We start from the raw sequence: 26,236 nt of genomic DNA, 5'->3' as shown, positions 1-26,236 counted from the left end.
AATGGGCAAGGGAAGTTTTTTTTCCATCAGGGATTGATAAACATTGTCCACGCACCAACAGGTACACATGTATAAAATATGACTATTTTTTCCAGGCTGCTCTGTATCCTTAGGGCCAGCAATTAGGGTCACTTTATAATCATGTGTGAGCTCGTTGAGACAAGTCGTATTTTCAGGGAAAAGTTTCAAAGCAAATTTAGTACCGCGAACCACATGTTTTGCAGCACAAATGTGGTTTGGAATGAACAAAACAACATGCAAGTTTGTATGTTATGTTAAACTAATAGAGTAATAAAACATAATTTAAATACAAACATACTACAGATTATGCACAAAGGGAATAACGATGACTATAAGTCATAAAATGTAATCCTGTAATTCAATTTAAATGCAATATAATTGGGGTAATTACGATTGGTTTTCTACATGAGTAGCTTTTAAAACATTCAGTTCGGATGGCCAAATAGATATTCGATTTGTGAAATATAATCTGACTGAGATGGTACAATAAAAAAGTGAAGTGCCAACACAATATTATTCCGTATAACTGAAGCATTATACATGCAACACAAGGCACATTTTTTATCGCATTAAGGACTTAGATTTAGCGTGAAAGTGGCAAACACTTTGTCTGGCCAATTGAAGAAACTGTTTTCTCTTGTGACTCAGGTGCACATCACATTGAAGACTCATTTCTTTAGAACTGCTTTTAGCGTCTAGTTTGTTGTCCTTCCCCTGCACCTCCGATTAGCACGGTTGGCTACGTATGGTGCAAAAGAAGTTTGACGTACGTACGTCAACATACATGCATACAGCAGTGGGCCGTGCCATTGACCTGGGTGGCTCCTACCTCCGTGCCTTCTCTAACACGGAGCAATTGACTGCTTTTGCTTGAATTCACAAATAAAAACTGGGCCTAGAAATAGCATGAATGTGACTGTCATGAATGTCCTCATAAATAGGGGTCTAAATAATTAAGGTCAATTTTTCTCGTTATCAATTCAGTAAAGTAAATGGGGAAAAAATCGAACGCAAGGCACTTAATAGGAATCCTCATGAGATTAATTGATTGGTTGCCCATGCGTTTTTCTCCCTCCAACAGTGTATTTATGCATGCGGTACAGTGTTAAGCAACTCTGCAAGGAAAAGCCATGTAATATCGCACTTAATATGAAGAGTGAAGGGGAGCTCCGCAGCTGAGCTTGCGTTTTACTCCCGCAATTTGGACACAATGATTTTTACATTCTCTAAATGCATATGAAGTCAATGTGTGTGTGTCGGTAAAATCGATGGTTAAAAACTAAGTTATTTTGTAAATACGTGGGGTTTTTTCATGGGGTTTCGATGGTGGCAGAGAGGTAGGGGTGACATTTAGAGTGATATGCAAGAAAAATATTGCTTATATTAGTTGCCGATGAAAGTAAGAGAAGCACGGCTATTGAGCAAGTAGAACTTGTGATGAAGACTTAACCTGCCTCCACCTTCGTCGTCGTGGCTAAAGAAATGTCTTCACCACAGCTCAACTGAGATGGCGCTTTCAGCCATTGCCGCATTAACTTCATCTCTTTGGCTGAGTACGCTTGTCTTTTCGGAGCTTGAGTGCAACCAAATTTAAGTGTGAACACCAACACATTAAAATTTTGCAAGTTACATCTAATCTAAGCGGTGTAAAGTAAAGAAGTAACGATGCTGTTACCATCACACAGTGCATGGGAAGAGCCTAGTAAAGTGGAAAGCGCATTTTCATTTTATATCACAGGGCACTTAAACCCAAGATCACGTAGTTGTTGGCCCCATTCCCTCAAATGAACGTTGGCCCCAAGACATCCAGCCACCTTGTCACTTTTAGTAATTTAGTTTCTTAAATTAAACTTTTAAGGTTGAAAAATTGCCACAGCTGGATGTAAGATCAAAGGCTTCTAGGCCTGGCTGACTCTTGCCTATTTTTTGCATTCCTTCGTAAGAATAATGAGCGCGTAGAGAGAGCAGCAGATACGAAAAGCATGCCCGGGCACACAGCTGGGAGGCTGCTGCTGCTGCTGACTGAATATTACTGTATTTTTAAAAATGACAGAACACAAGCCAGGACCAAAAAAAAGTAGGTTGACTGCCAACATTTAACAAGTTGAATGAACATCCGGGTAAACACTATCCTTTATAGTTTTTTTTTTACAAGTTTGGGTATGTTTGTTGCTTAAATTCTAGGAGAAAGCTGTGAAGGGTGAATATATTATCCGTAACAATATAATAGGAGACTATTATACCTACAGAGTTTCTTTGATCTCAGACATTTAAACGTAATAAAATTTTGTGTATTTGCACAGGGTGTTGTATTTTTGGTGGATCGAGAACGATTTAAAATGTCACGTGGACACCGTCCTTGTTGAAGGTTGAAGGTGTGACCTGACATCTTGTCATACATTTTGCCAATCACCAGTGGGATTTTGTACGTAACCATTTTCAAAGGGGAACTGAAGCCTTAGTAAACCAGGTTAATGCGTAATGTTATGTATGCAGAGGAAGGCAGGTATATTTACATTTACTGCAGTGCATAACCATGTGCTATGGCATTGTTAGAAAAAGAGTAACGATTTCAAGGCATGCTGACGGGTAGCAACAAGCAATCCTGGCCATTGTGCATTAGTTTAAGTACCACGTGATTGATGGCAAGGTCACAGGGTGAGGACAAAACTATATTCTTATGCGTTTTTCTGAGGAGGACCAAATGTGTTTAGATATGTAAGCCATAAAATCGGGCACACTTACATAATGCAGTACAATAATGAAAGGCAGTATATTACATTTGTGTCCACAATGTTTTTTTTTCTTTTAACATGCCCGCTAAAGTGCCATAACCACGTTGCGATAGGGCCAGTAAGCACTGGTCAACCAGCATCTGTCTGTGCAGACATGGCACTTGCTGTGTTGCAGAACCATCTACTCAAAAAACGGGCCGTACCCATGATGGCACCACTTAGTTTAGGGCGATTATGACCAAAGCTAATTCAGGAACGCTTTGTTATTTGCTTGACCTTGCCGATGCACCATGTGAGGGGCACTCCGCTAAAGTATACGATCGAAAGAGTGTTGCTTTAGTAGATTTCTCACCCATCTGTACGGCATTTTAGAGGTTCAACGGTGGGTTCCTCATTCTAGATGTGAAATACTCGAGAAAGAAACTGGTAAAGCTTCTCGACATGGGACACTAACTTCATAAAATAAAGTCTTGAGACACACAGAAGCTTTCATAGATAAATTAATAATGATCACTGTCATAAAGTGTCTTGTTGCTTGATATAATGCATGGGAATTACACCCAGTGTTTATTATCGAGGTAATTACTTTATAGAATAAGTTACGCAATGGAATACTTTTTGTTCGAAGATGTTAGCACGCGGGCTGATCAATGTGACACACGTCCATTTTTTTTCCTCAGCTGCTTCTGCACATTTCTCACATTTCGTACAATGCAACACTTTTTCTTTGAACAGTGAATGTTACGTTTCTTGATGGCTCAAGGCCTGGGAAAAAATAACCCAACATAGTTATTCATATTTTGGGAAATGTTAACATTAATTGAAAATAAATAACTGAAACATTACATGCATGTCCTGATAAACAGTGAGTCCCATATGCAAAATTACAATATAACATCGTGGTGTGTTTAGAAAAGGAGAGCCTTGTCGATGAAAAAAAAATAGCATTTCTGAAGCCACGTCTATGCATATAGCTCACAAACAAACGCTTAATTGACATGTTACATCATTAAACACGAGTGCAAACATGAAAACAGCTTTGGATTGAGACGAGGCTCAAAAGAAAGCTGTTTCTGGTGTGGACCAATCAGTTTCAAAGACAATGCATTTATTATCAGAGTGTTTTTTGTTTGCATTTTGACCACAAGCATGTCTGACATGATTCTTTGTAAAAGGTTTTAGTTTTGTGTTTTAACCACTTAACACCTGTTTTGTGGCCAGATAGAAGGGGAAAAAACCTATTTTCAGCTTTGGATTGTTGATCAACTGAATGGGGAAAAAGCCTGTAAAGAGGATTTTGTTTCTTAAAAGCATATTAACATTCCAGAAACATGGGGAAACTCAAGAGTGATCTTTTATTCCCAGCTGATTTATTTCATTTCAATGAACATCCATTTTAGTTTTTTATATAAATACTGAGCTGGGTACTTAACGGGGCTGACGTGGTGACAGCATTGAGGAGAGCGGATATTGTGCAGCAGATATAAATGCGCCATGATACAAACATTTTCATTATAGACTGAAATAAAATGCAACTGCCACTGTGCTCATATGCAAATAATTAATACTGGTAGGAACCTCCTGGTTACACCAGCCCACAGGGGATTATTGTGTCCATCCGTCGTGCAGGGAAGGGCTGGGTGGGGAGGGAGGGGCTGGGTGGGGAGGGTGGGGAGGGGCTAAGTGGGGAGGGTGGGGCTGGGTGGGGAGGGTGGGGAGGGGCTGGGTGGGGGGTGGGAGGGGTGGGGCTAGGTGGGGAGGGGCTGATCACCCCGTGGTGCCCTTCTAAAACTCAACGTTTAACCTACTCACGCCGGCTTGTGCCCGCCCTCACAGTCGGGCCCTATTTGCGGAATACACCACGCCGCCGTTGACCCTGGCCATTGACCGAGCAACCCAACGTTCCTACCAGCTCCCTCCGCAGGAATGTGTTTTATTCTGGCTGCCCTTGTTTACGGCAATTATAGTGGAGCAATCACGAGTTTTTCAAAGGAAAATAAATGGATTTAAAGGCTTGATTGGTGTGGAAAATTCTTTTTTTGCAGGTCAACATTTATTTGTCGTCCAACATGCGCCTTTCGGCTTTGCACGCTCACCTACTATGTAAATGTTGTGATTCCCTTTCAGATGCGACTAGAGTGGTGTTCTTTATTGCACGGCCTGCGGGCATCTGGCAGACAATGGTGGCCTTTAGTGAGACTCCCGAAAATACACACATGTGAAAAAACGTCCATAATGCTGTCAAACTCAATGGTTTCAAATGTGCGACGGCCCTCACACTATCTGCGAAAGTGCCCCCCCCCCTCTGAAACTTAGTGAAGAACACTGGACTAGAGCGTTGACCAAGGATTTGTATGCCACGCATCCCCTTGTGCCAGTGTGACGGCGTGCAGCTGGATCTGGCCAACAGTTCTCTGGAGGGCATCACAGTGCTGAACATTCCGAGCATGCACGGCGGCTCCAACCTCTGGGGGGAGACCAACACTCGACGGGTCAGCCGACGCAGCAGCATGCGGAGGAGTGGCCGAGAGAAGGTTCAAGCCACCATTGCCGACCAGCGCGAACTCAAGTTCTGCCAGCAAGGTCATTGCAATCACTCGTGTGCACTCAACACAAGATCCCCCGTATAGGCAAAACAGACTTTTGGCTCAAGTGGTGTTCGCAAGCACCTATGAATTTCGATTTAAAGCTTTCGTGACTGCAGGGATTCATCTTCTTGGTTCTTTTGGTAAAGTCACGACAGAGACAAAGTCATTCAGACTCTGTCTTCTCGACAGACCTGTTCTTCACCTGAGGACGGCTGCTTGCGTTGTGGCCGAAACGTCGTGAGAATTATTTATAATGTTTTATTTATTTATTTTATTATTTCCCTTCTACGTGACTTTACCGAAAGAACCAAGAAGATGAATCCCTGCAGTCACGAAAGCTTTAAATCGAAATTTATGGAATTATTATTTAGGGATGTACATCCATCGTGTCGGCAGCAAGTGGTGTTCGCAAGCGCCTTTGAAGTCCGGCATGGGACACATGAGGGGGTGGATGGCCAGCACCATGCCCGGCTGCCTTTGTCTCCTTAGTGGCGATGTTTGCACACTGTGCTAGGTACTAATTTTGAGGCTGAGTTAACCTAGGAGAGGCCCAGAACCAGTTCAGATGATATTAATTATTTTTTTTCGGGTTTGCCGGGTTCGTATTGCAGTATGCTAACCACTACGCTACCACTCCCCACACACATCAGCGTATGTCCACCAGCACGCATGATCACACACGTATCACATGTGTGATTGTCCAAATGTGTTTGTGTGAGCACATGAACACTGCCTTAGGGGGTCTCATGCTCCATTCCTTGCACTCGCAAATGATCCATTCCTCATGTTTACCAATATTCCTCATTTATATGTAAATAAGGTCATGATGTGTTGCGCACAACTGTTGATTGGGGAAAATGGAAAATGTTGACCCTGTGAAAGCACACGAGCAGTTGTCTGGAGGTGTGTTACACTCACCACCTGCATGAACTGACACACGCACTGTGCACCAAAAGCACACAAACACGGATTTAAACTGAACTGATCCCTGAACATTACTGGGGGGGAGCGGTGGCGCAGTGGGTTTGCACACTTTGCTATAACCCAGTGACATGAGCTTGATTCCTCGTGCGGCCTTACATCAGTGACGAGCGTAATATCTGAATTTGTCCTGGGCCCTCCCCCACAATCCTCCTCCCCATCCTCCTTTCACCAAACTCACACCGTCCAGCAGTGAATTGACAAAAGGTTGCTGAGGTTCATGTAATGTTTTTACTGTTAAAAATATTGTACGTGCATAAAGATGTTAAATATGCAGGAAAGACTCAAACCCTTTTCAGTTGAGTCATTAATTTTAATGTCTGGCCAATTCATGTTTAATAAGTGCTTTACATGTACGGTATAACCAAAAAATCACCAGTCTGTTTGACCGAGCATGAATACGTGTATATATATATACATATAGAGTGGAAATTAGATATTGTATTGGTGACTCACTCAAACCCTCCTGACTATGTTAGCAACATCTACACACCTTTGTTCTACACGTCCACATTTCCATGATCACTGGCAACAGAGATTGGTTGGCCAGGAACAACCCAGGATCAGCACCACATAGCAGACCCATGTTCCTTCTACGTCATGAGCCACACGGCTCATCCCTTTCACTCTCTTCCTCTCTATTATGGGAAAGTTGTTTTTAAAATGCAAAGTGTTTTTAAACATACAATTAATAGAGTCTTGGATGACGATACGAACCCAAGCTACAATGTCTTATTTTGTATTTTTTCTTCTTTCGTATGGCATTGTGAAAAGCAGCAGTTTAGATTTTTTCTCAATGACCATCATAAATGAATGCAAAGGTTCCTCATCCAGTCCAATGATTGTGTTGACGCAGTGTGGATTTCAGCGATACCGCCAGGATGTGCATGGATGGATCATTCATCGGTGATTGTGCTTGATGGTTTGGACCTTCTCCACAGTCGCAGTTGGGCGATTTTTGATCTTCCATTTATGGAATGTGTAAGCGCATCTGCCGTGTTGTGTCGAGCGCAGTTCAATGTGATTCATAGTCGTTGTGGAAGAGAGAATCCCGGTATTTTACCGCCGGATCGTAAATGATGTTTTTGTTTGCCACGTCCATCGCCGCCCATAATCAGACCACCAAGTGGCAGTGTCTCTAATGTTTGTAGCTGACGCTGAGTAGGGAGATAGGGTGGTTGTTTTGAGCATCTGATGCGTCCTTGCATGGTTTCAGAATAGCTATTATCCTTGCCTCTTTCCACTCCTTCAGAATGATGACTGTGGAATGGATGTCAGTTAAGAATGTGGCTAGCCAGTTTTTTTTGTTCTTGGTCCCAAGTTCTTTATGAATTCTGGATAAATATCGTCAATACCTGAGGTTTTCCCGCATTTCAACTGGGCAATACCGGCATCTACTTCCTCCACTGAGAACAGACGGGAGAGTTCAGAGGTTGCTTGGCAGTTATCTATTGTGCAATAAAGTTCTTTGTAGACTTGCCGTCTTGTGTTTTTGTCGATCGAAGGTCGTGAATTGTTGATAAGTTTCCTAGCAATCTCATCAGGACTGACTTGTGGAGGTTTGTAGGCTGGCGTCGCGGCAGCTCCCATCAACCTCAGGAGGCGCCAGGCTTTACGGCTCGATTTTGCAAAGTCAAGTGCCTCAACTGTTTCACGTCACCTTTCTCTTCTTTGCAAATTCAGTGACTCGAGTAAAGCTTTTGCAGTCTCCTGCTTCTTATCAGCATTGAATTTCCGGAAAAGTTGTTCGCTTTCTGGAGTCCAACATGGAGTGAAGACCTTTCTGAAGCCTCTTACGATGTTGGCCTTGGCAACTGCCTTGATGAGACCAACGAAGTGACGGTAGTTGACTGCACGTGGAGGTATCATTCCAACTGATTCTTCCAAGTCCGCAGTGAAATTCACCCATTCAGCTGATCTCAGATTCCGACGCGGTATTGGTGCGCAGCGGAAGAGTGAAATCTGAAGACCGATATGGATCACTACAGGTCTATGTTGGCTATTTGGAAAGTCGTCTAGGATTGTTCTCGTCGACGGCATCAGATTTCTCTTCTGCTCCCGAGACACAAAACATAAATCGGGCGTTTCACACTTTTTTCAGCTCGCTGACTTGAACGTATCGCGGTCTTTTAAGTGCTGGTCTTCTGCTGCTGCCCATGATGTCAGTTGTTCACCAGCTCTATCGTTGGCGCTATAGCCCCACAAGGTGAGGTGGCTGTTGAAGTCGCCTATGTGGATGATAGGGTGGCTTGGCTTCGGTAATGCCGGACACGACCATTCCATACCTGGAGGCTTGTAGACGTTGACCACTGTCACGTTGTTGATCTCGATGGCGATGTAGTGTGGCGAGGTGTGTGGCACGACCTGGACCGTGTCCTTCAGGTCGTTCTTTACGTATGTGGCAAGGCCGTGTTTCGGATGGTGGCTTGCAGCAATGAGAGTGTATCCGATTATCTTTGACCGAGGGCACTGTCGATCCAGATGCGTTTCTTCCAGTGCAAAGACGTCGACCTCTTGAAACTGGAGAATCTTCGCAATGTAATCGCATTTCGCACTGGAGGGGCCCTCGACGTTAAGCTGCATGATTCGCAGCGATGGGACGACATTCACATTGCTCTGACCTTGTGAAATGCTCTCTGTGCTGTTGCTTTTCAGGCCGGGATACCATTGTCGGGCATTCGGCCGCCGGTGTGATGACATTTGTTGTGCTTTCGCGAGCAGGTTGTCATCTTCTTCCCCATTTTAAACTAAAACTAAATTCAACTTTTTTTTATTTTACCAGGTAAGGTCCACTGAGCTATATTGCTATTTTTCAGAAGCAACCTGGCCACAAACAATAGCTCATTGAAGTGGCTTATCATGTGGATATGTATCGCAGCCAAATACTCTTAAACGCACATTTCTAAATGTGGAGAGAAAACCGGAGGACCAGGTGAAAAATCAACGCGTTCTCAGGCAGAACATCCAAATATACAGGCGTCAGGGTTGGGATTGAACCCACGACTTTCTTTACACCAGGCAAGGTAGTTAATATCTCACCACCGTGGAACCCTCAAAACAACAATAGAGCCCCGAAGTTGAAACAAGCAAAGTTTACTGTTGGCTGCGCATCCTGTTTCCACATTGATCCCACGATGTCATGACTGGTTTTGAGCTTTGCCCAGATAAAATGAGCCCACTGGTGTTTAGTCTCTCAGCCTGGTTTGCCAGGGAGGACGGCATGTTTCCCTGTGGTCATGAAAACACGGCAGGGGCTGAGCTGGAACTTGAATTTATTCCAAGTAGCTGATGTCATCCTCGATGACCATACTCATCACTGGGCAGATTGCCCTCTACACACATGGCAATACACTCTCCTTATACACAGGCACACAAAGATGTGCTACAATGCCGTGACAAGCACATATGTTCAAGCACATTATCACAAGCACATCAGAACCAGCATGAATAAACAAGCACATGTAACGAACTACAATAAATCACATATGCTTGTTGAGCACTGTTTTTCATCTCATGTTAGTCCATTCTAACGTGGATGATATAGTTGTGTCGATTGGGAAAGAGGAAAATGACGTTTGCTGTTCATTTATTTCCACTGGTTTTGAATGGAAAAAGGTGGCATCATAAATTATATCCAGAAGGAACATTGTTTGTAATGCAGAGGAATGCAGAATCATCGAATTGCACGCACATTTGTGAGCGAGTGCATGATAGGTTCACTGCACAGGCTTGATTAAGCACACAGAGATAGGAATCAGGAATACCGGCACATGTTTATGTGGTGAGAACTGCAAAGAGACATCGCCTTCCCTGAGGAATTTCTCTTGAGACGAGAAAAAACCCCAATGTATGTCTTAAATACCATCGTATTATTTAAATTGCAAACAAAAACCGTTAATATTCCACTGTTAATTAAGTCCACTGCGGATTACCTGAAAGACAAAACACTTATGCACGACCATTTGCAGTTGAATTTCGGTGCCAAGAAAGCTTATACAATTATTCCGAGCATTGCCGGCGTGAAATGTGTGAGACAATCTGGAAAAACAATGAACAAGTATTCCTCTCTCAATTCAGCGCTAGTGTGCTATTGCAGTGCATTTCTTCTCATTATTAATTTGTGCTTTGAAGCTTAGTAGAGCATGGTAATTGAAATAATTGTCACAAATTAAATTAGACCCAGATCATACAGCACACGGGCGGCAGTTCAGCAAGCAAATGAGCAACCAACTCCCAATTATATAACAGCATTATCCTGAGAGGGACTCATTAAAGAGGAAGTCTGCCATTAAAGTATGCATTGAAAATACATACTAACCTGTTGCAGCCCTTGCAGGTCATGACTGCGTGTCACCTGAAAAAGTATTAGCACTCATTCATAATAAATTGCCTGCAGCTGCATTGCCAAAGGAATCCTCATGAAAAAGAGGCACGTCGTGCACTCTTAACGTGTTGGCATAGCATGTCTTCTTCTGAGTTTTGATCTATCAAAGACAAACATGCCCCACATAGCCTTCACAGACTTTTAGGACAAGTGCTGTTAGTGAGTACTGATGAAGACCAGCATGGCACGCAAGGGGGTGGGTGGAAGACACCACGCCCGGCCGCCTTTGTATCCCTAGTTGGCGATGTTCACACAACACTCCAGGTACTCGTTTGAGCCTGAGTTTACCTACGGGAGGCCCAGGACCTGGTTCAGACCATGTCCACGGGTGCTCGCTGTGAGATGGGGCTCAAACTCGGGTGGTGGTGCTTCGTAGCGTAGAGGCACTATCACCACTCCCATCTATCACACGGAGAGGAGTGGCTCCTGCACGTCTTTGCCTATAATTCAATGAGCAGTTGTTGCTTTGATAGCCGTGTGCAGTGTCTGAATGAAATACTTAATTTATTTGCAATGTGGTTGTCATGTTATGAAGATACATTTAGCACTCTTGCATTGAAACACCTTAGCGTGTTGACTCTTTAGTATGGAGCGCACGACACGTGAGTGTCTGAAGCAATGTGATTTCTGAATGTAATAAAGTACTCATGAAAAAATAAACACAGGCTGAGAAACACACTGCCAGCAACCACCGTGATAATCATCATCACGTGTATTTAATAATACAATATTTTCAGCTGTGTCCCACAAGCACGACAGTTGTGGGAGTGTATTTATTCTATGTTTATACACCACTGCCAATGAAGTCCCTTTAGCTTTATTTTAAAGTTGATAAAAACAATTATTTTCTACTCACACACATAAGAGGATATTTTCACATATGCGCTGCAATGTACGATGAAATATAAGAAATGAAAAAACAAGTTCTTAGCTGCAGCAATAGATTCCATTATTGAACGTTTCATTATTTTTTTGTCATTTTATTTTATTTGTAACCCATACCTTTCAAATACATCGTGACTCACCAATCATTTCATATCGGCTTTCATTTTACAGAATGGTGCTCATTTGACAAAAATCAGTAACCCTTTGTGACAAGCTGGTGTGTGTGATTTGTAATTCGAGTGTATGCAGAGTGTTGCATGCACATATATCGTACGGTCAATTACGTCCGAGTTGAATATTCATAATGTTAATCATAAGCGATTGCATATGCATTATTAAGGGACAATAGTGGAATTGTTTTTAATGATTATGGAGTGGCACTTACCTTGTGAATATTGATAATAAGTTGGCTGCAGAGTTGTGTGTCGTGTTACGGTGGCACCTTTGTTAAACCATAAATTAACACCAATTACACAGAATTCCCTTCCAGGACCCGTGATGTCATGAGGGGGAAAAACACATTAAGTGGCAAATCTATTTGAGTAGTGGAACGTGCACTCCATTACACGCGTTCACACCTCTCTGCACATTCTGAGGTACACATGCTCATTCTACTGATACGCAGCATACTGTTAACATCTTATAAATAGAAAAAGATGCTTCTTTGAAAGTGTGTTGTTTCCCAGTGTGCCTCAAATATAAATACGCATTGGTATTGTTCAGTTGAATTGGTATTGGTTTAAGGGATTTGAAATTATTGTTCAAATACGTCTAGTTTCTGTCCTTATACGGATGGATAGATTGACAGACTATGAGGGTCATTCATAATATTTCCTAAGCATACGCATAAGTAGCCTGTATGTCTCCATCAATGCCAGTCTCTTGAAACCTTGTTAAACAAACAAAATTACTCAAGCTGGGAAGATATATATGAAGCATATACTATATGCGGTATATGTGTAAGCATAAACTTACAGATACTGATGTAGCATTCATCGTATTTGTTAAGTACATATTTAAATATATAGCTGCAATAGTACAGCTACATTGAAATAAGAAATGCATGCAAGACAACGTAATTATTCTATTTGTTCGTCAAACTGTCAAGTTACATTAAACATTTAATATCAAGACAATGTATTCATGCTCAACAAGCGCGAGACAGTGCACATTTCTTTTGAAATCGCTAAGCCGTGGTAGAGAGTCAATATTTCAATGTAATGGTGTTCCTTTCTATAATATTATTACGTTGGGTCAAAAGATTAGGGCATTTCTAATGGCAGTGCGGCACACACCACGAGGGAGAATTGGCCATGGAAGATATCACAAAATTGATTATAACGTCCATTCAACAGGTCTCCACTGGTGGCACACCTTCACCACAACCTGCAAAGGTATCATCATAAGTGAATCAATCTCACATTGTAAATGCTCAGGACGTGAATTCAAGCTGAATTAAGTGCTGATGCCTGAGATGCTTCCTGGATCTGATCACAGAATGTTCTAGAAGGTGGAGGAGAGTCTTCCCACAGTAGGGTCACTGTTCACTTCTTAAAGAGCCGTACAAATTCATTGTAACAACCCCGGGTGGATCAAGGGCTGTGCTCACCCACGTTGAAATATGTTTTATTATTACGCTTGTTCATCCAGGATAGCCTCACTGAATCTCAAGATTATTTTTTCCAGAGGTTTCTGACAATTCTAGATTTGAAGCTTTCATGACTGCAAGGATTCATACTCTTTGGTTTTTTCGGTAAAGTCACGTAGTTCAAAAAATAAAATAAAATAAATGAAAACAACTAACTTACTACAGTGATTGTGGCTGTAACGGTTCCACCTGAAGACGGAAACTTGTGTTGCCTCCGAAACGTCGTGATTAAATTTAGTTGTTTTCATTGATTTTATTTTAGTTTTTTACCTACGGGTTCTGACAATGTTTTTTCAGTAGGGGGAGATATTGCTACGTTTCATCCCAATTGGGCACGATACAGGTATCCTTTCATCACTGGGCTTTTTTGGCCATGACCAGTTACATTTGTGTTTTTAGCAATGGGAGGAAACTCGTGCAGAACAGGGGGGAGAACATACAAACCGCACAGAAAGACGCCCGAGTCGGGAATCGAACCGAGGTGATTCCTGTGGTGAGGCACAGTTGTAACCACTGTGCCATCCCGTCGCCCTGAACCTGACATCTGAACCCGATTGTGAGCCACAGGCTCTAAAGCGGCATTACCCAGCGAAATATTGTTAAAGTGTAATGTACATAATGATTGGGGGAGTCCAACAGCCCATACGGTCATGATATTTGTCTTACAAGGTTGATATTTTTCCAGAAATAATTTTTCAAAATGTAGCTGCTTCAGAGGTTACAAATATGTTAATTGATGTGTTTTTTTAAATGTACATACAGTAAATGGAAAACATGAATTGTGTTTATTTGCTGAGGATGAAGGAAAGAGTAAGTGTGTTTGAATCCAGCCGAGTAATACAGTCTGTATAAATACAATGACAAACACCCCCATTGAACCTCAGATTCTGTAGAAACAGGTGCTTTTAACGAGCACGTTTTACGGTGAGCATGACACACTGGGGGACGATGTTTGGCCATCACCAACAATTCCCTGCCACCTTTGTCTCCTCATTGCTAACACTGACATGACATCCTTCTATTAGGCTGTGGTGACCTAACTGCATACGCACCTCCAGTTCACGTAACGTTTGTCAGTGATGCAAGCTTGGAATACTCGTGGTGCGCTCTGCTGTGCTAACTACCACATTAAGACACGACAACAATCCTCCCCATAGACTATTGTGGAAAGTGTTATCAGCGAGCACCTATTAAGGCGAGAATTGCACCAGGGTGTGACTTGCACCGTGCACAGTTGATATTACCTCCCCAGTGATAAATGTTCACATACCACAGCAGGTTCTCATTTAAGCCTAAGTGAACCTAGGGGAGGCCCAGAAATGTTTAAGGTGTCACTGATTCATAATCAACGTTTTTGGGTTTAGATCGCGTTATTTATAAATGTGTCGTAACCCCACCACCCGACACGGCCAATCAGTAAAAAGTGTCACGTTGAAAAAAGACAAATAGTTCACTGCTTTAGCCCACCGGTGTGTTGAAGCGTGAAACCACAACAACAAAACTATTTGTCTTTTTTCAACGTGACACTTTTTACTGATTGGCCGTGTCGAGTGGTGGAGGGTTACGACACATTTATAAATAACGCGATCTAAACCCAAAAACGTTGATTATGAATAATATTGGTCGCGAAAGCCTACGTGTTAAACTGGTGTCACTGATGTTGGCTGTGGCCGGGAAATCTAATTCAACTAACCAGGTTAATAGCTCAGTGCACTAACGGAAGCGCAAACGATCCGCAATAAAACCTTACCAGACTGTTGGGGAAAATGTGTTGCGAGAACCTATGAGGCCGGCACAAAAACGAAGGGGTAGGTCGCCAGCACCATGCAGAGGCCGCCTTTGTCTTCTTCGTGGTGAAGTTTACACACCGCTTAGTCGGCCTAACCAAAGCGCCACCACTCCCCCACCCACATGCACGCAACAATGTAAGCTATAATTTCTTCATTGATATAACGATGTCAACATTTATCAAGCATTTGTTGACGGAGGTTCCTGTCCGATTATTTTGTTATTGATTCTACTAGCTCCGTTCTATTGCCTTTATGCAGATTACACCATTACATACAATTATATGGTTTTTTTGCTAATTTGTTGGTTAATGGGTGCCTTTATAATAAATATACTCAGGTTATTATTTGAGCTCTCAGATTCCCACGTAAGTGTGCAATACTTTTCGTAGAGGCAGTGGTTTTATTTATTTTTGAAATTATCCCAGACTCGGGATAATTCGCATCTGCATTTTGATAACTCAATGGGAAAAACCAAATCAATTTAATTCTGGACAATTGGCACTTTATTACACCGCAGGCTCTGGATGGATTATACAGTCATATAATATGTAAACTGTAATATTTTTTAGATATCTGTTGAAGATATTGCTGCTCCCGCCATGAGCTACATTTACTTTATTGCACGTCAAACCTGTAACACACAAGTGACATTTACAAATTGTGTTTGATATAAATCAGTCACAAAAAGAACACGGTGTGTTGTAGGTGTGTGTGCGCGTGCAAGTTGGGTTTAACTCCCTAGACCAGGGGTCGGCAACCTACGGCTCCGGAGCCGCATGCGGCTCTTTACGGGCTGCTTTCGACGATATGTACGTATGTACAGTATGTACTCAGATGCATTGCGGCTCTTGAAATACTGAATTTTGTACCGAATTGGAAAGAAATGGCTCTTCTTGTTATTTTGGTTGCCGACCCCTGCCCTAGACAAACGCTTGCCTTTGAGTTCTTGGGTACAGCTATATAATTAGCGTAACGGGTTGAATTAAAACGTTATAATTCACAGTGTTTGGTGGATACTGCTTGTAAAATGTATCCTTTATAAAAGGCAGACATTTTATAACAGGTTATAAATAGATTAAAATTAAACTGCTCATTAATTTGAACCATATTTTCTTAAAATCAAAGTTACCTGAAGAGTTCGAAATCTTGGGATTTGTAGAATAAGCCCCATTCAACGAGTGATTTGTCATAATATCCATTTTGTATGCAAGAACATAATTGCATTTTTTTTAGTTTAATGCAAGTTTTCACCGGCATGGTGTATCATGTGCTAGAATGAGGCTAAGCATATTATAGTGGAATGAGGTCACGTGCCACTGCAAAAAGAAGTTGTCTACTTAATTATTTGTTTATCCCTATAAATAAGGCAACCGGTGGATGAATAAAAGAATGAAATAAATAAAAGAACAGAGTGTGCCAGTACCCTTGTGTGCTGATTGCTTGTAGGCCTCTCCCATCTTCTATCACAGCAACAGCGTATACATTCTCAATTCTGAGCTCTGGTCCATCAACTTGACAGCCGTGGCTTGGTAGTTCACTCCCGGCCGTAATTAGTTATTGGGAACTAAGCCCAAGGATTAACCCACATGCCTGCTTTGTGCACATCACTGCATCTGAGTGGCTTAACAATGCACAGAGAGAGGGGCAGGCAGGGATTAAGAAATTTCCTCGGCAACGTGTGCGCTAGGGTTGAAGGGCATCTCTCGGGAGACCTACGCACTTCCACTGGCTTCATGGCCCATTCATAAAAACTGGCTTTTTTAAGCTCCATTTTTTTTCTTTTTCCACAGAGCTTGAGTATACTAGGGCATTATGCCAGAGCTATGTGCAGTCGTGCATTGCACAGTTTAGTTAGGAATTAAAGCAGCTGTACATACTACATAGACTGTGGGAGTTTTCCTGCTTTTATTACACAAAGGGCTACAGTACCAGCCATGGTTTTTTAGTTCAACTGCATGTTTTTTTATAAACCAACGTATAGAAATGAGAGTTGTTTATTTCAGTGAATAATTTATATTTGTTAATTCCAGCAGAACCATTTCTCAAGTATCATCATAGCAATTACTAAATTAAAATGTACAGCCCTTTTTAGATCACTACTGGATGAAGACCTCAACGTGCAATGTTGGGTATGAGTGTTTAACCATGCTTCACCATACTGGTCAATGTAGATTGGGATGGGAAAACAGCCAAGGACTGGTCGAGGTATCATTCACCACTAATGTTATCCATGACAAAATCTTACCTCGGGTCACTGGGTTCATAGTGCTGTGCATTAACCACTCTGCACCACCACTTGCTCCAAGGCAATTACTATGCGTGCCTAAATATTGTTTGTCGACCAAAAATAATTCAGTGGTTTAAAGATAATGTTCTTTATAAATAATTAATATATAGGAACTTCTCGAAGTGGAAATGCATCGTCTGGTTTGTGTTGCGATAAAAGCCTAATGTGCTCACTCTTTTAAAATAGAATAAGTTAAACACCACGATTACACATGTCCCTATACGAAAATGCCATTTTCACTTGAGTGTTAGCACGGGCACAATGAGATGTGACAAGTAATGGCGCAGAGACAACAGTGATAACAAATGCTTTGGCCTTGGGCAGGTACATGTTGTTAGTGCTTCCGTGTAATTGGTCGTCAGTCACTGCGTGGTCTGCCGAGCTGACGCACTGATGCTGAAAGTCGTCTGGGCTACAGCCGGCAAAGCAGATTGCACCAACCTCCTCCCACCCCCCACAGTGACCACGATTGTCAAGCCAAAATTATGCCACCGCCTTATCATATATTGTCGATGAATAATTAAAAACCATGATGAACTTGGCCGTATTAGTGTAGCACATAGCCAACATGTGCACTCTGTAAATTATCTGTACATTAATTCTTTAACTGTGGGTGCAGTAATAGGTAATGACAAAGCCCTCGGCAACATTTTTATTAAATGAACGAGAAAAAGAATTAATCTTGAGCAGTAACTAAAATTGGGAAGGAATATAACCTCAAGGAATACAGTTCATGCAAAAACAGGTTTTGATCTATTTGGAATTTACTTTCACTGGCAACCGTGAAATAATCTTCTTGGTTCTTTCGGTAAAGTCACGTAGAAGGGAAATAATTATATGAAAAAGTAAAACATAATAAAATTATTATCATAATAATTACATAATAATAATTTTATGATGTTTTATTTTATTATTTCCCTTCTACGTGACTTTACCGAAAGAACCAAGAAGATGAATCCCTGCAGTCACGAAAGCTTCAAATCGTGAAAGAATCGTTAAATGTTTGAAAGAATTCTGGTCATAATGTTTTTTTGTCGCAACTGCAATGCTGTCCATATTTTATGGTATTTTGGCACCATCTCACCATGATTTGCGTTGAATGTTGCAATGTTAAATTTTAAAGTAAGTGTTCATTTATGCATGTTTTTCATTTAAATATCCTCTACCATGTTGGTAATTCCAGGTAAGTTGGAAAAAAAACTAAAAACACGTTTAAATCATAATTTTCAGCTTTTGGTTGAATTTATTGTACACCTCTGTGTGCATAGCTCATGGTAAGGTGTATTGAATAGTAATTCCACAAGGTCATATGAATTTATATGTCACACGTGGACCACAAACCTGACAGGTTTTTTAACACTTTTTAAAACCTTTCTCAGAAAATAGATTTTTTTTCTTTTACATGATGGTATCATATGGTGCTATCCCATCATTTTATAATAGGTACTTTCACATTTTGCAGAACCATCTGTTGCCATGTTCTATTTTAACTGTGATTTTTTTTAAGCGTGTCATGATAATTCATATAAGTCATGTCTGTGTCCTGCAAGGTACGAGTTATTTTAACATTAATTTTGAGAAGGGATTCTTACCTTTTATTGGTTTCACCGTGTCTCCAGCTACAGCTATTGTATCTCAACACTGTTTTGAGCACATTCAAGACGGTTAAATCATAAATAAATGATAAATAAATAACATGATTTATAAATATTGCTTCTCTTTGCTGATGGGTTGTCTTTCAAAGAGTATCAACAGCCGTATTCTATCCGCTGTTGAATGAATACATACTATTGTGCCTAACATTCAGCTTGGAATAGTCTCCGTTTAACAACAAAGAGATGTATGATTGACATGAGTGAAGGGCATTTTAGAGTGGATGGGTGGCTACAGACATCTATTGCCTGAATCAGTGATCTTTGCCAGTACCACTTAGATTCTACATTGAAACCTGAACAGTCACCTGTTTTAAATCTGGTATGCATTGATAGACTCAGCCCCATTAACAATGATTGGAAGAAAAAAGCTAATTGCTTTAAAAATGTGGGTTTTCACTTAAATCAGTATCAGCAAGCTCTGAGACATGACATTTTCAAGCTCGTTTGATAAAAATTCAACACATTCATAAAAAACTTTGACTTGAAAAGGAAAATATAGAATAGGTGACATTTCTGGCAGTGGTCGTCCTTTATAGCGCATAATAGCTTTTTATGTGGCTGAAACATCGCCCATCCTTGTATATTTGTTCATTTTAAGGCCACAGTGTTATTGACGAACCTGTTGAGTTGTTTGTTTATTGCTCTTGTGCACCGCTTCCAACGCAGCGTCGTACCAAATAACTTGTCAAACATGTTCGAGATGATTGATGTTGCAAACACCCAATGATTGCCATCGGCAGAAGTACTGCGGCGAGATTCCTGCGATTAGAATGGAGAGGCTGAAGTGGCTCCAGAAGCAGTTCAATACTGTAGTGAGGAGTCTTGTGGAGCCATCGTCTAAAATGACATGAGCTTCTGCTCATTGTCGGGTCTGAAAGGGTATTTATAATAGCGCATTGTGAAATCCAAAAAGTTAAAATATCATAAAGGATTCATCTTCTTGGTTCTTTCGGTAAAGTCACGTAGAAGGGAAATAATAAAATAATAAAAATAAAACAATAAATTATTCTCACGACGTTTCGGCCACAACGCAAGCAGCCGTCCTCAGGTGAAGAACAGGTCTGTCTTTCCGAAAGAACCAAGAAGATGAATCCCTGCAGTCACGAAAGCTTTAAATCGAAATTTATCATAAAGGAGTTTACTGGGCCAATTTAGTTTCCAAGTGAGAGCTTGGATAGATACAAACTATAAAGAGAGTTCAAAGTCGCATATCCAACATCACATTCACCACGATTCATTTACGCAAACAGGCTTGTCTTTTGATTCTCTACATCTGGTACTTTGCTGGCCACCGAACAGAGATGGTCACTGCATCGCGTGCTTTCAGATGCGCTTCTGCAGCGGTCTGGAACGCTCTTTTTTATATTTGGAAGCCACTGGAGCTATGCCCTTTTCAATCTAGACTTGAAAACTCATTTGTTTAGAAGTGATTTTTGTCTTTAGTTTGTTGTCCTTCCCCCGCACCTCCGATTAGCACGGCTGGCTATGTATGGTGTGAAAGAAGTTCAGCATACATGCAACATAAATTACGTTATTAAAATATGTTTCTTTCTTTAGAGGAGCATAATTTTCGCCAATAAATTCTTCAGATCACTTATCATAAATAGGAAGATGGTCATTTGTGTGGAAATATACTCTCTTGACATTACAGATTCATGATTTCTGGCTATATTTGAGGTTCATTTTTTAAATGTATATGTTTAGTCATTGGCATTTCAATTGTGAATTAGCTCAGGTTTCTGTTGAAGCAGTGGATAAAGTTACTGTAAATATGTGACTACCTCAAACAAAAATTGGATATTTGGGGTGTAACGATTCTCTGCCATGCGATTCAATGGGCTGTCACGATTCAAGGCGTCAATTCAACTGAATAATCCATTCTTCTAGGAGCATTACGATGAATACTCGTTCCTCTGGGCAACAGGGGGTCGGTCGTCAAAGCCCAGTACATACATAGTTCACGGATTGAAACACATAGATTCTTACACACGTGATTTGACACGTGCATCGTTCTATTAAACAATGAGTTTATGCATCACTACACGTCTTGGTTATAGTAATTTCATGCTTTTCGATTTAAAGCTTTTGTGACTGCAGGGATTCATCTTCTTGGTTCTTTCGGTAAAGTCACGTAGAAGGGAAATAATAAAATAATAAAAATAAATCATAATAATATTTATTTATTATGTTTTTTTTTTCCCCGTCTACGTGACTTTACTGAAAGAACCAAGAAGATAATGTCATGCTTTTACAAATGACGAAAATTTGGGCAAATGCTCACTTGTGTTGCATTTTTTATGAATAACATGCACAAAATATTACTGTACTGCAGTAATTTCAAAATACCGTTCACCTAATTTTCATTTTAAAAAACATTATATTGTTTCTAAGATTTGCTTATTGATAACTTGTAAATTAAAACAGAGTGCAACATGTGCATTTGAACAAATGCTTAAAACATAAAATCTGTTTTTTTTATCCTAAATGTACTCCAAGTAAATGTACTCCAAGTACATTTGCCAAGAACTCTGCCAGTTTTTTGTTGTTGCAGGAAATCAGCTCTGAGTTATGTATTTTCAAGATGGAGACAACTATTCTGGTTCAGTATTGCCAAAATAACATTTAAGCCAGTTTTTCTTCAAAATAAATCTGCATGCAATAGATGCAGACTACTCATTTCTTCAGCTTGCTTTTAAATGTTTATGGTATGAACTTTTACATGGTATGAAATGTGATACAGTATATCACATTTGATACCAAAATGAAACCACTCAAGAGGTTAATGGGTATTTTGCATGCGTATTGTAAGTTCACATTCAGCGATATAATTATTTTTAATCGTTATCGGATGGTTTGCAGTTTTTCACATTATTAAAAGTATAATTTTTTACATTTCTCTTTATGTTTTTTCTTCAACGCTGTACTGTATTTAAATCATATGTAGGCAAGCCCTGTCTTTCATTGCATCATGATGGAACTATTGTGTAGCGTGTACACGTTTTACTTGCATATGTGTAGCATACTTAAACGAGTTATGGTGCACGGTAGTAGACATTGCAGTAAACAAAGAATGAGCACTGCTTCACAAATGCTATAAAGCACTTGGAATTTCTGATATATTATCCAAGACAATTTAATTATATGTACGGTATAACCATTTTTGCATTTATAGACCACGGGGCTTACGTTCTCACTCAACATTTTCTGAAACGCCGCTATGCTGGCTTGTAGTAGGGATTACAGTATAGGCATCAGGCTCTGTCACTAGTACAAAATATGCCTATCCATCGTAGTCGTATATTGTTGTGCCCTATATGTATTATAGTTCTACGAACATGTTTATAAAAATGAAATGGTTGTGGCTCTAATTCGTGGAACTGCATTCTGAACTGGCCCAACTGAATTTTGTATAGACCATTGCTTAAATAATGTACCACATATATCTTATAAGATCTCCCACTGGTAATACATGGACATTCCTTTGCCAATCAACTGCTGGATGTGGGTCTCCCAAATCACATGCACGTCTTGGATGTTGTTTGACGATACTTCACCATGCTAGTCAGACAGGTCAGTGAATGTTTGGGAAGCATTCGTGCAGGAGCATTAAAGTACAGTACAACAATGTATTTCTCTGCACTGTCCACCAGGTAGCCCCACAACCTATAACACCTGTGACGCATTGTGGTTTCCTGTCCAAGCATTATCTAGGCTCAAACCCTGCGTAGTGTCTGAGATTCGACAAGATTGGGTGCATTCCGTGTGATTCGTTTAAAGGCAGGTGATAGTTCTAGATTTGAAGCTTTCGTGACTGCAATGATTCATATTCTTAGGTTTTTTTCGGTAAAGTCACGTAGGTAAAAACATTAAAAAGTAAAATAAAATAAAAATCACGACGTTTCGGAGGCAACACAAGCTTCCGTCTTCAGGTGGTACCGTCACAACCACGACAGCTGTATCGAGTAATCTCTCATTTACTTGATACAGCTGTATCAAGTAATCTCTCATTTACTTGATACAGCTGTATCAAGCAATCTCTCATTTACTTGATACAGCTGTATCAAGCAATCTCTCATTTACTTGATACAGCTGTCGTGGCTGTGACGGTACCACCTGAAGACGGAAGCTTGTGTTGCCTCCGAAACGTCGTGATTTTTATTTTATTTTACTTTTTAATGTTTTTACCTACGTGACTTTACCGAAAAAACCTAAGAATAGGCAGGTGATAGTTGGATCTAAACAAGGTTATTCCTCCCCACCCCACGAGCATGTATTCCTGTATGCTAAACATTACCATCAAAGCATAACATTGCTGCACGCGTGAGATAGACATTGGTCAGATATGTACTTGAAAAACATTGCCCCACAATGGAACTGGCCTCCCAAATAAGTCTTGTAATTGCTGACATTATGGTGTATACTCAGGGTGTTGATATGTGGAACTCTTTCAGGAGCTGTCAATGAGTGCTGTGTGATGAGGTCACGCGATACGCGTGATAACAGTAGCAGGTCAATGAAGTGAGTGTTTGCGCACTGTACGTGCGTGTGTGGCCACACAAATTGGAGCAATATCACTGACGTTTCACGGAGCTCGGGTTTTCTACTTTTACCATATGAATCGCATCAGTGCTGCCCACTCAAAATAAAAAAAGCGTAATTTGCTTTCAGAGAAATTTAACAGTTGCAAAATCGTGAACTTTAAATGTTAAATTACGAAAATGGAAACCGCAATTAAATGAAAATATTGAGTTAAACATTGGCGTTCAGGAATTGCATTTCTTTTAAGCGTGTGAATAATATATTTATCAACAAAAACGTATTTATTTCAGTCCATTTATGGAAGGATGTGTGGCTCGCATGAAGTGATGTCATTCACGTGACTCATTTGGATAGCCATCAAACTTGTTTTTGAAAACGTGTTTTTGAAAACAATGTGCCATCAGATCGCTTCTTATGTTAACACTCCCTTATTAAAGCCAAACAGCCACCTATGGTACCAATTAAATAATTGGATCTAGTAATTCCAACCATCTTACATATCGTGAATTACCATGCTGTTTTTACACATCTTACAAGTAACACACTCAAACGGTGTAAGAAGCAATGGAATCTATGTTTATTAATGTGGACTTTTGACAGTAAAAGCACGGTCAACTACTTTGTAACGCACACTACATTTCGACTAAAACATCCACTTGTTACATCTGTGGGTTTTACAATGGTGTATTTTAATTAGCGATGTATGCATGCTTAAATGTTTGTCGAAGCTGTGCTGCATAAACTAAAATATTCTACCTCTTTGTATCCGAGGCCCTTTGGCAATTAATTGTCCTGAAGTGGCAATATTGAACCGTGTGATCAATAATGCCACTGTCGGGGAGATTCAATGTTTTTTTTAAATAAACATCCCTGAATCCACCTGGACTCTTGCGTCCCGATGAAAGATGGAATGGGTCTGTCAATGTCTATTATAATTGGTGGGCCTGGTGGGTGTTTATAAATTATTAATGAATGTCACGCAATTGCTTTGAAGCCCCCACCGCCCACCCCCCCACAGATTGACGCAGTCGAGTCGGAGACACACGGTCTGGAAAGAAGAACCGTCTGGCCTTATTTTAAGAATGTTCTAAGCACAGATATGGTTATATTGTGGGTGTGCATGTGAATGAAAGCTGATAAACAGTTTGAGCTCATTATTTTATATTGCAAATGCAGGTGTCTTCCATGTGAATGGGTTTTTTTTTATTTTACCCCTTATACAACCACAGACAATTTATTGAAGCGAAAAGACGACACGCATGAATTGGTTTGCTCGGTATTTTCTCTACAGTACTTTCATAAGTGTCTTACCCCCATAAATGATGAGTAAAGCAGTTCGTCACTTGACACAATTTTGAGACTCGTTTAATAATGTTCGCTGCAGTTACAGTGATTATGAAGAGGCTGCATAGTTTTGTGATTGCCGATTGTTCCGGCAGTTTGTTAGAACTGAGATCTAGCAGAGCTTCTAAAGCCTGGTTTCTGTATAATAATTCCAGTGATGCCTTCTGCACCCATGTGTTTTCAATTGTCTCTGCCCACAAGTCCAAAAGACAGCTATACTAGAATCTGAGGCATTGTGTTCAAAATGCATGCCAGAAACTTATTTAAAAACGTATATATAAAAAAAACTACAATCAAAACAACGTCAAATTACAATTCCATGAACAAAACAAATCCAACATTTTATTTCATATTTGGCTATTTTCTACATGACCAACGTGTTCTATTTGGAGAAGCGGCAATGTGTAGGGGTGGAACGTTGCATCAGTTAATAGATTAATATCGATGATTAAGCTCACGATACATGCGCACAAAATACTCCCGATATTTTTCAATCAAAATTTGCCGCAGCCACTGGAGGTGCTACCATTCACCACGATGTTGAAAAAAGTTATAGATTCATATCATGACCCTGATGGTTGAATTGTTCCACACATCGTAATGACTTACCACATTCCAAGTGTCATTCTCCTGAAGAACGTGTGCAAAGAATGCAAAATAAATAATTTTTACTGGAATTTTATTGCAATTGGTATAGGCAATGAAGCGTGTCTTCCCTAAAAGTACTCGTGCTATGATACTTGCCATTCCGCGTGTTATATGCATTGGCTCTTGTGTCCACCGGTATATCACCTATTCGTTTCACACTTTCAGTCAACGATTCGAGAAATGTTTACTTTATTTAGAGACTAGCTCTGCTCACCATACGCATTTGTTTTGTTCCATGTGCAACAAAAAGAAGAGAATTGGGCAAACCTCCAAAGCAGGACCATCCCGAAAGTCCTGATTTAATTCAGATATTTGTGGGTATAGGAATATCATCATTATTATTGTTATTGCATATGCACATCTAGCGAGGGCATATATGATGCTGTTGGCTCCCATAATTCCTTGAATATGACTTCTGTCCAGGCTTAATGAATACGTTTATCCAGTGAGATGGGGATCTCTTATCATCTCTCATTGACTGGAGAGAATTGTGGTTTTCCTGAACATCTTCTTGTAAAGCCTGCTTGACCCACAACACTGTGTGATCTGCCTTTCAGACCTCAGTGACCATCTGCTGGAGGTGGTTGGGCTGGATGGAGCTATGGAAATGGGCCAGATCTACACGGGGCTGAAGAGTGCAGGTTCCCGCTTGGCCCAGTGTTCCTCCGTGACCATCAGGTAGGCACTGTTCTTTAATGGACAATTTAACAATGTCCTTTGTTTTTAACTGT

The 26,236-nt window shown here is 40.6% G+C and overlaps 1 protein-coding gene across 1 annotated transcript in view; it reads left to right on the top strand.

Moving 5' to 3' along the window:
- The window catches only part of LOC133338975 (diacylglycerol kinase beta-like), a 35,371-nt gene extending 9,184 nt beyond the window's left edge, over positions 1 to 26,187 (top strand). The window contains exons 3-4 of the mRNA XM_061547101.1: positions 5,135 to 5,339; positions 26,063 to 26,187. Of these exons, the coding sequence (XP_061403085.1) occupies positions 5,135 to 5,339; positions 26,063 to 26,187 (330 nt within the window). The remainder of the gene's footprint in view (positions 1 to 5,134; positions 5,340 to 26,062) is intronic.
- The last annotated feature ends 49 nt before the right edge of the window (positions 26,188 to 26,236 follow it).

The sequence above is a fragment of the Lethenteron reissneri genome, unplaced genomic scaffold (assembly GCF_015708825.2).
Source record: "Lethenteron reissneri isolate LAM-NWPU_2019-01 unplaced genomic scaffold, ASM1570882v1 scaffold_1639, whole genome shotgun sequence".
NCBI lineage: Eukaryota > Metazoa > Chordata > Hyperoartia > Petromyzontiformes > Petromyzontidae > Lethenteron > Lethenteron reissneri.
This window is presented reverse-complemented; position numbering and strand designations above follow the sequence as displayed.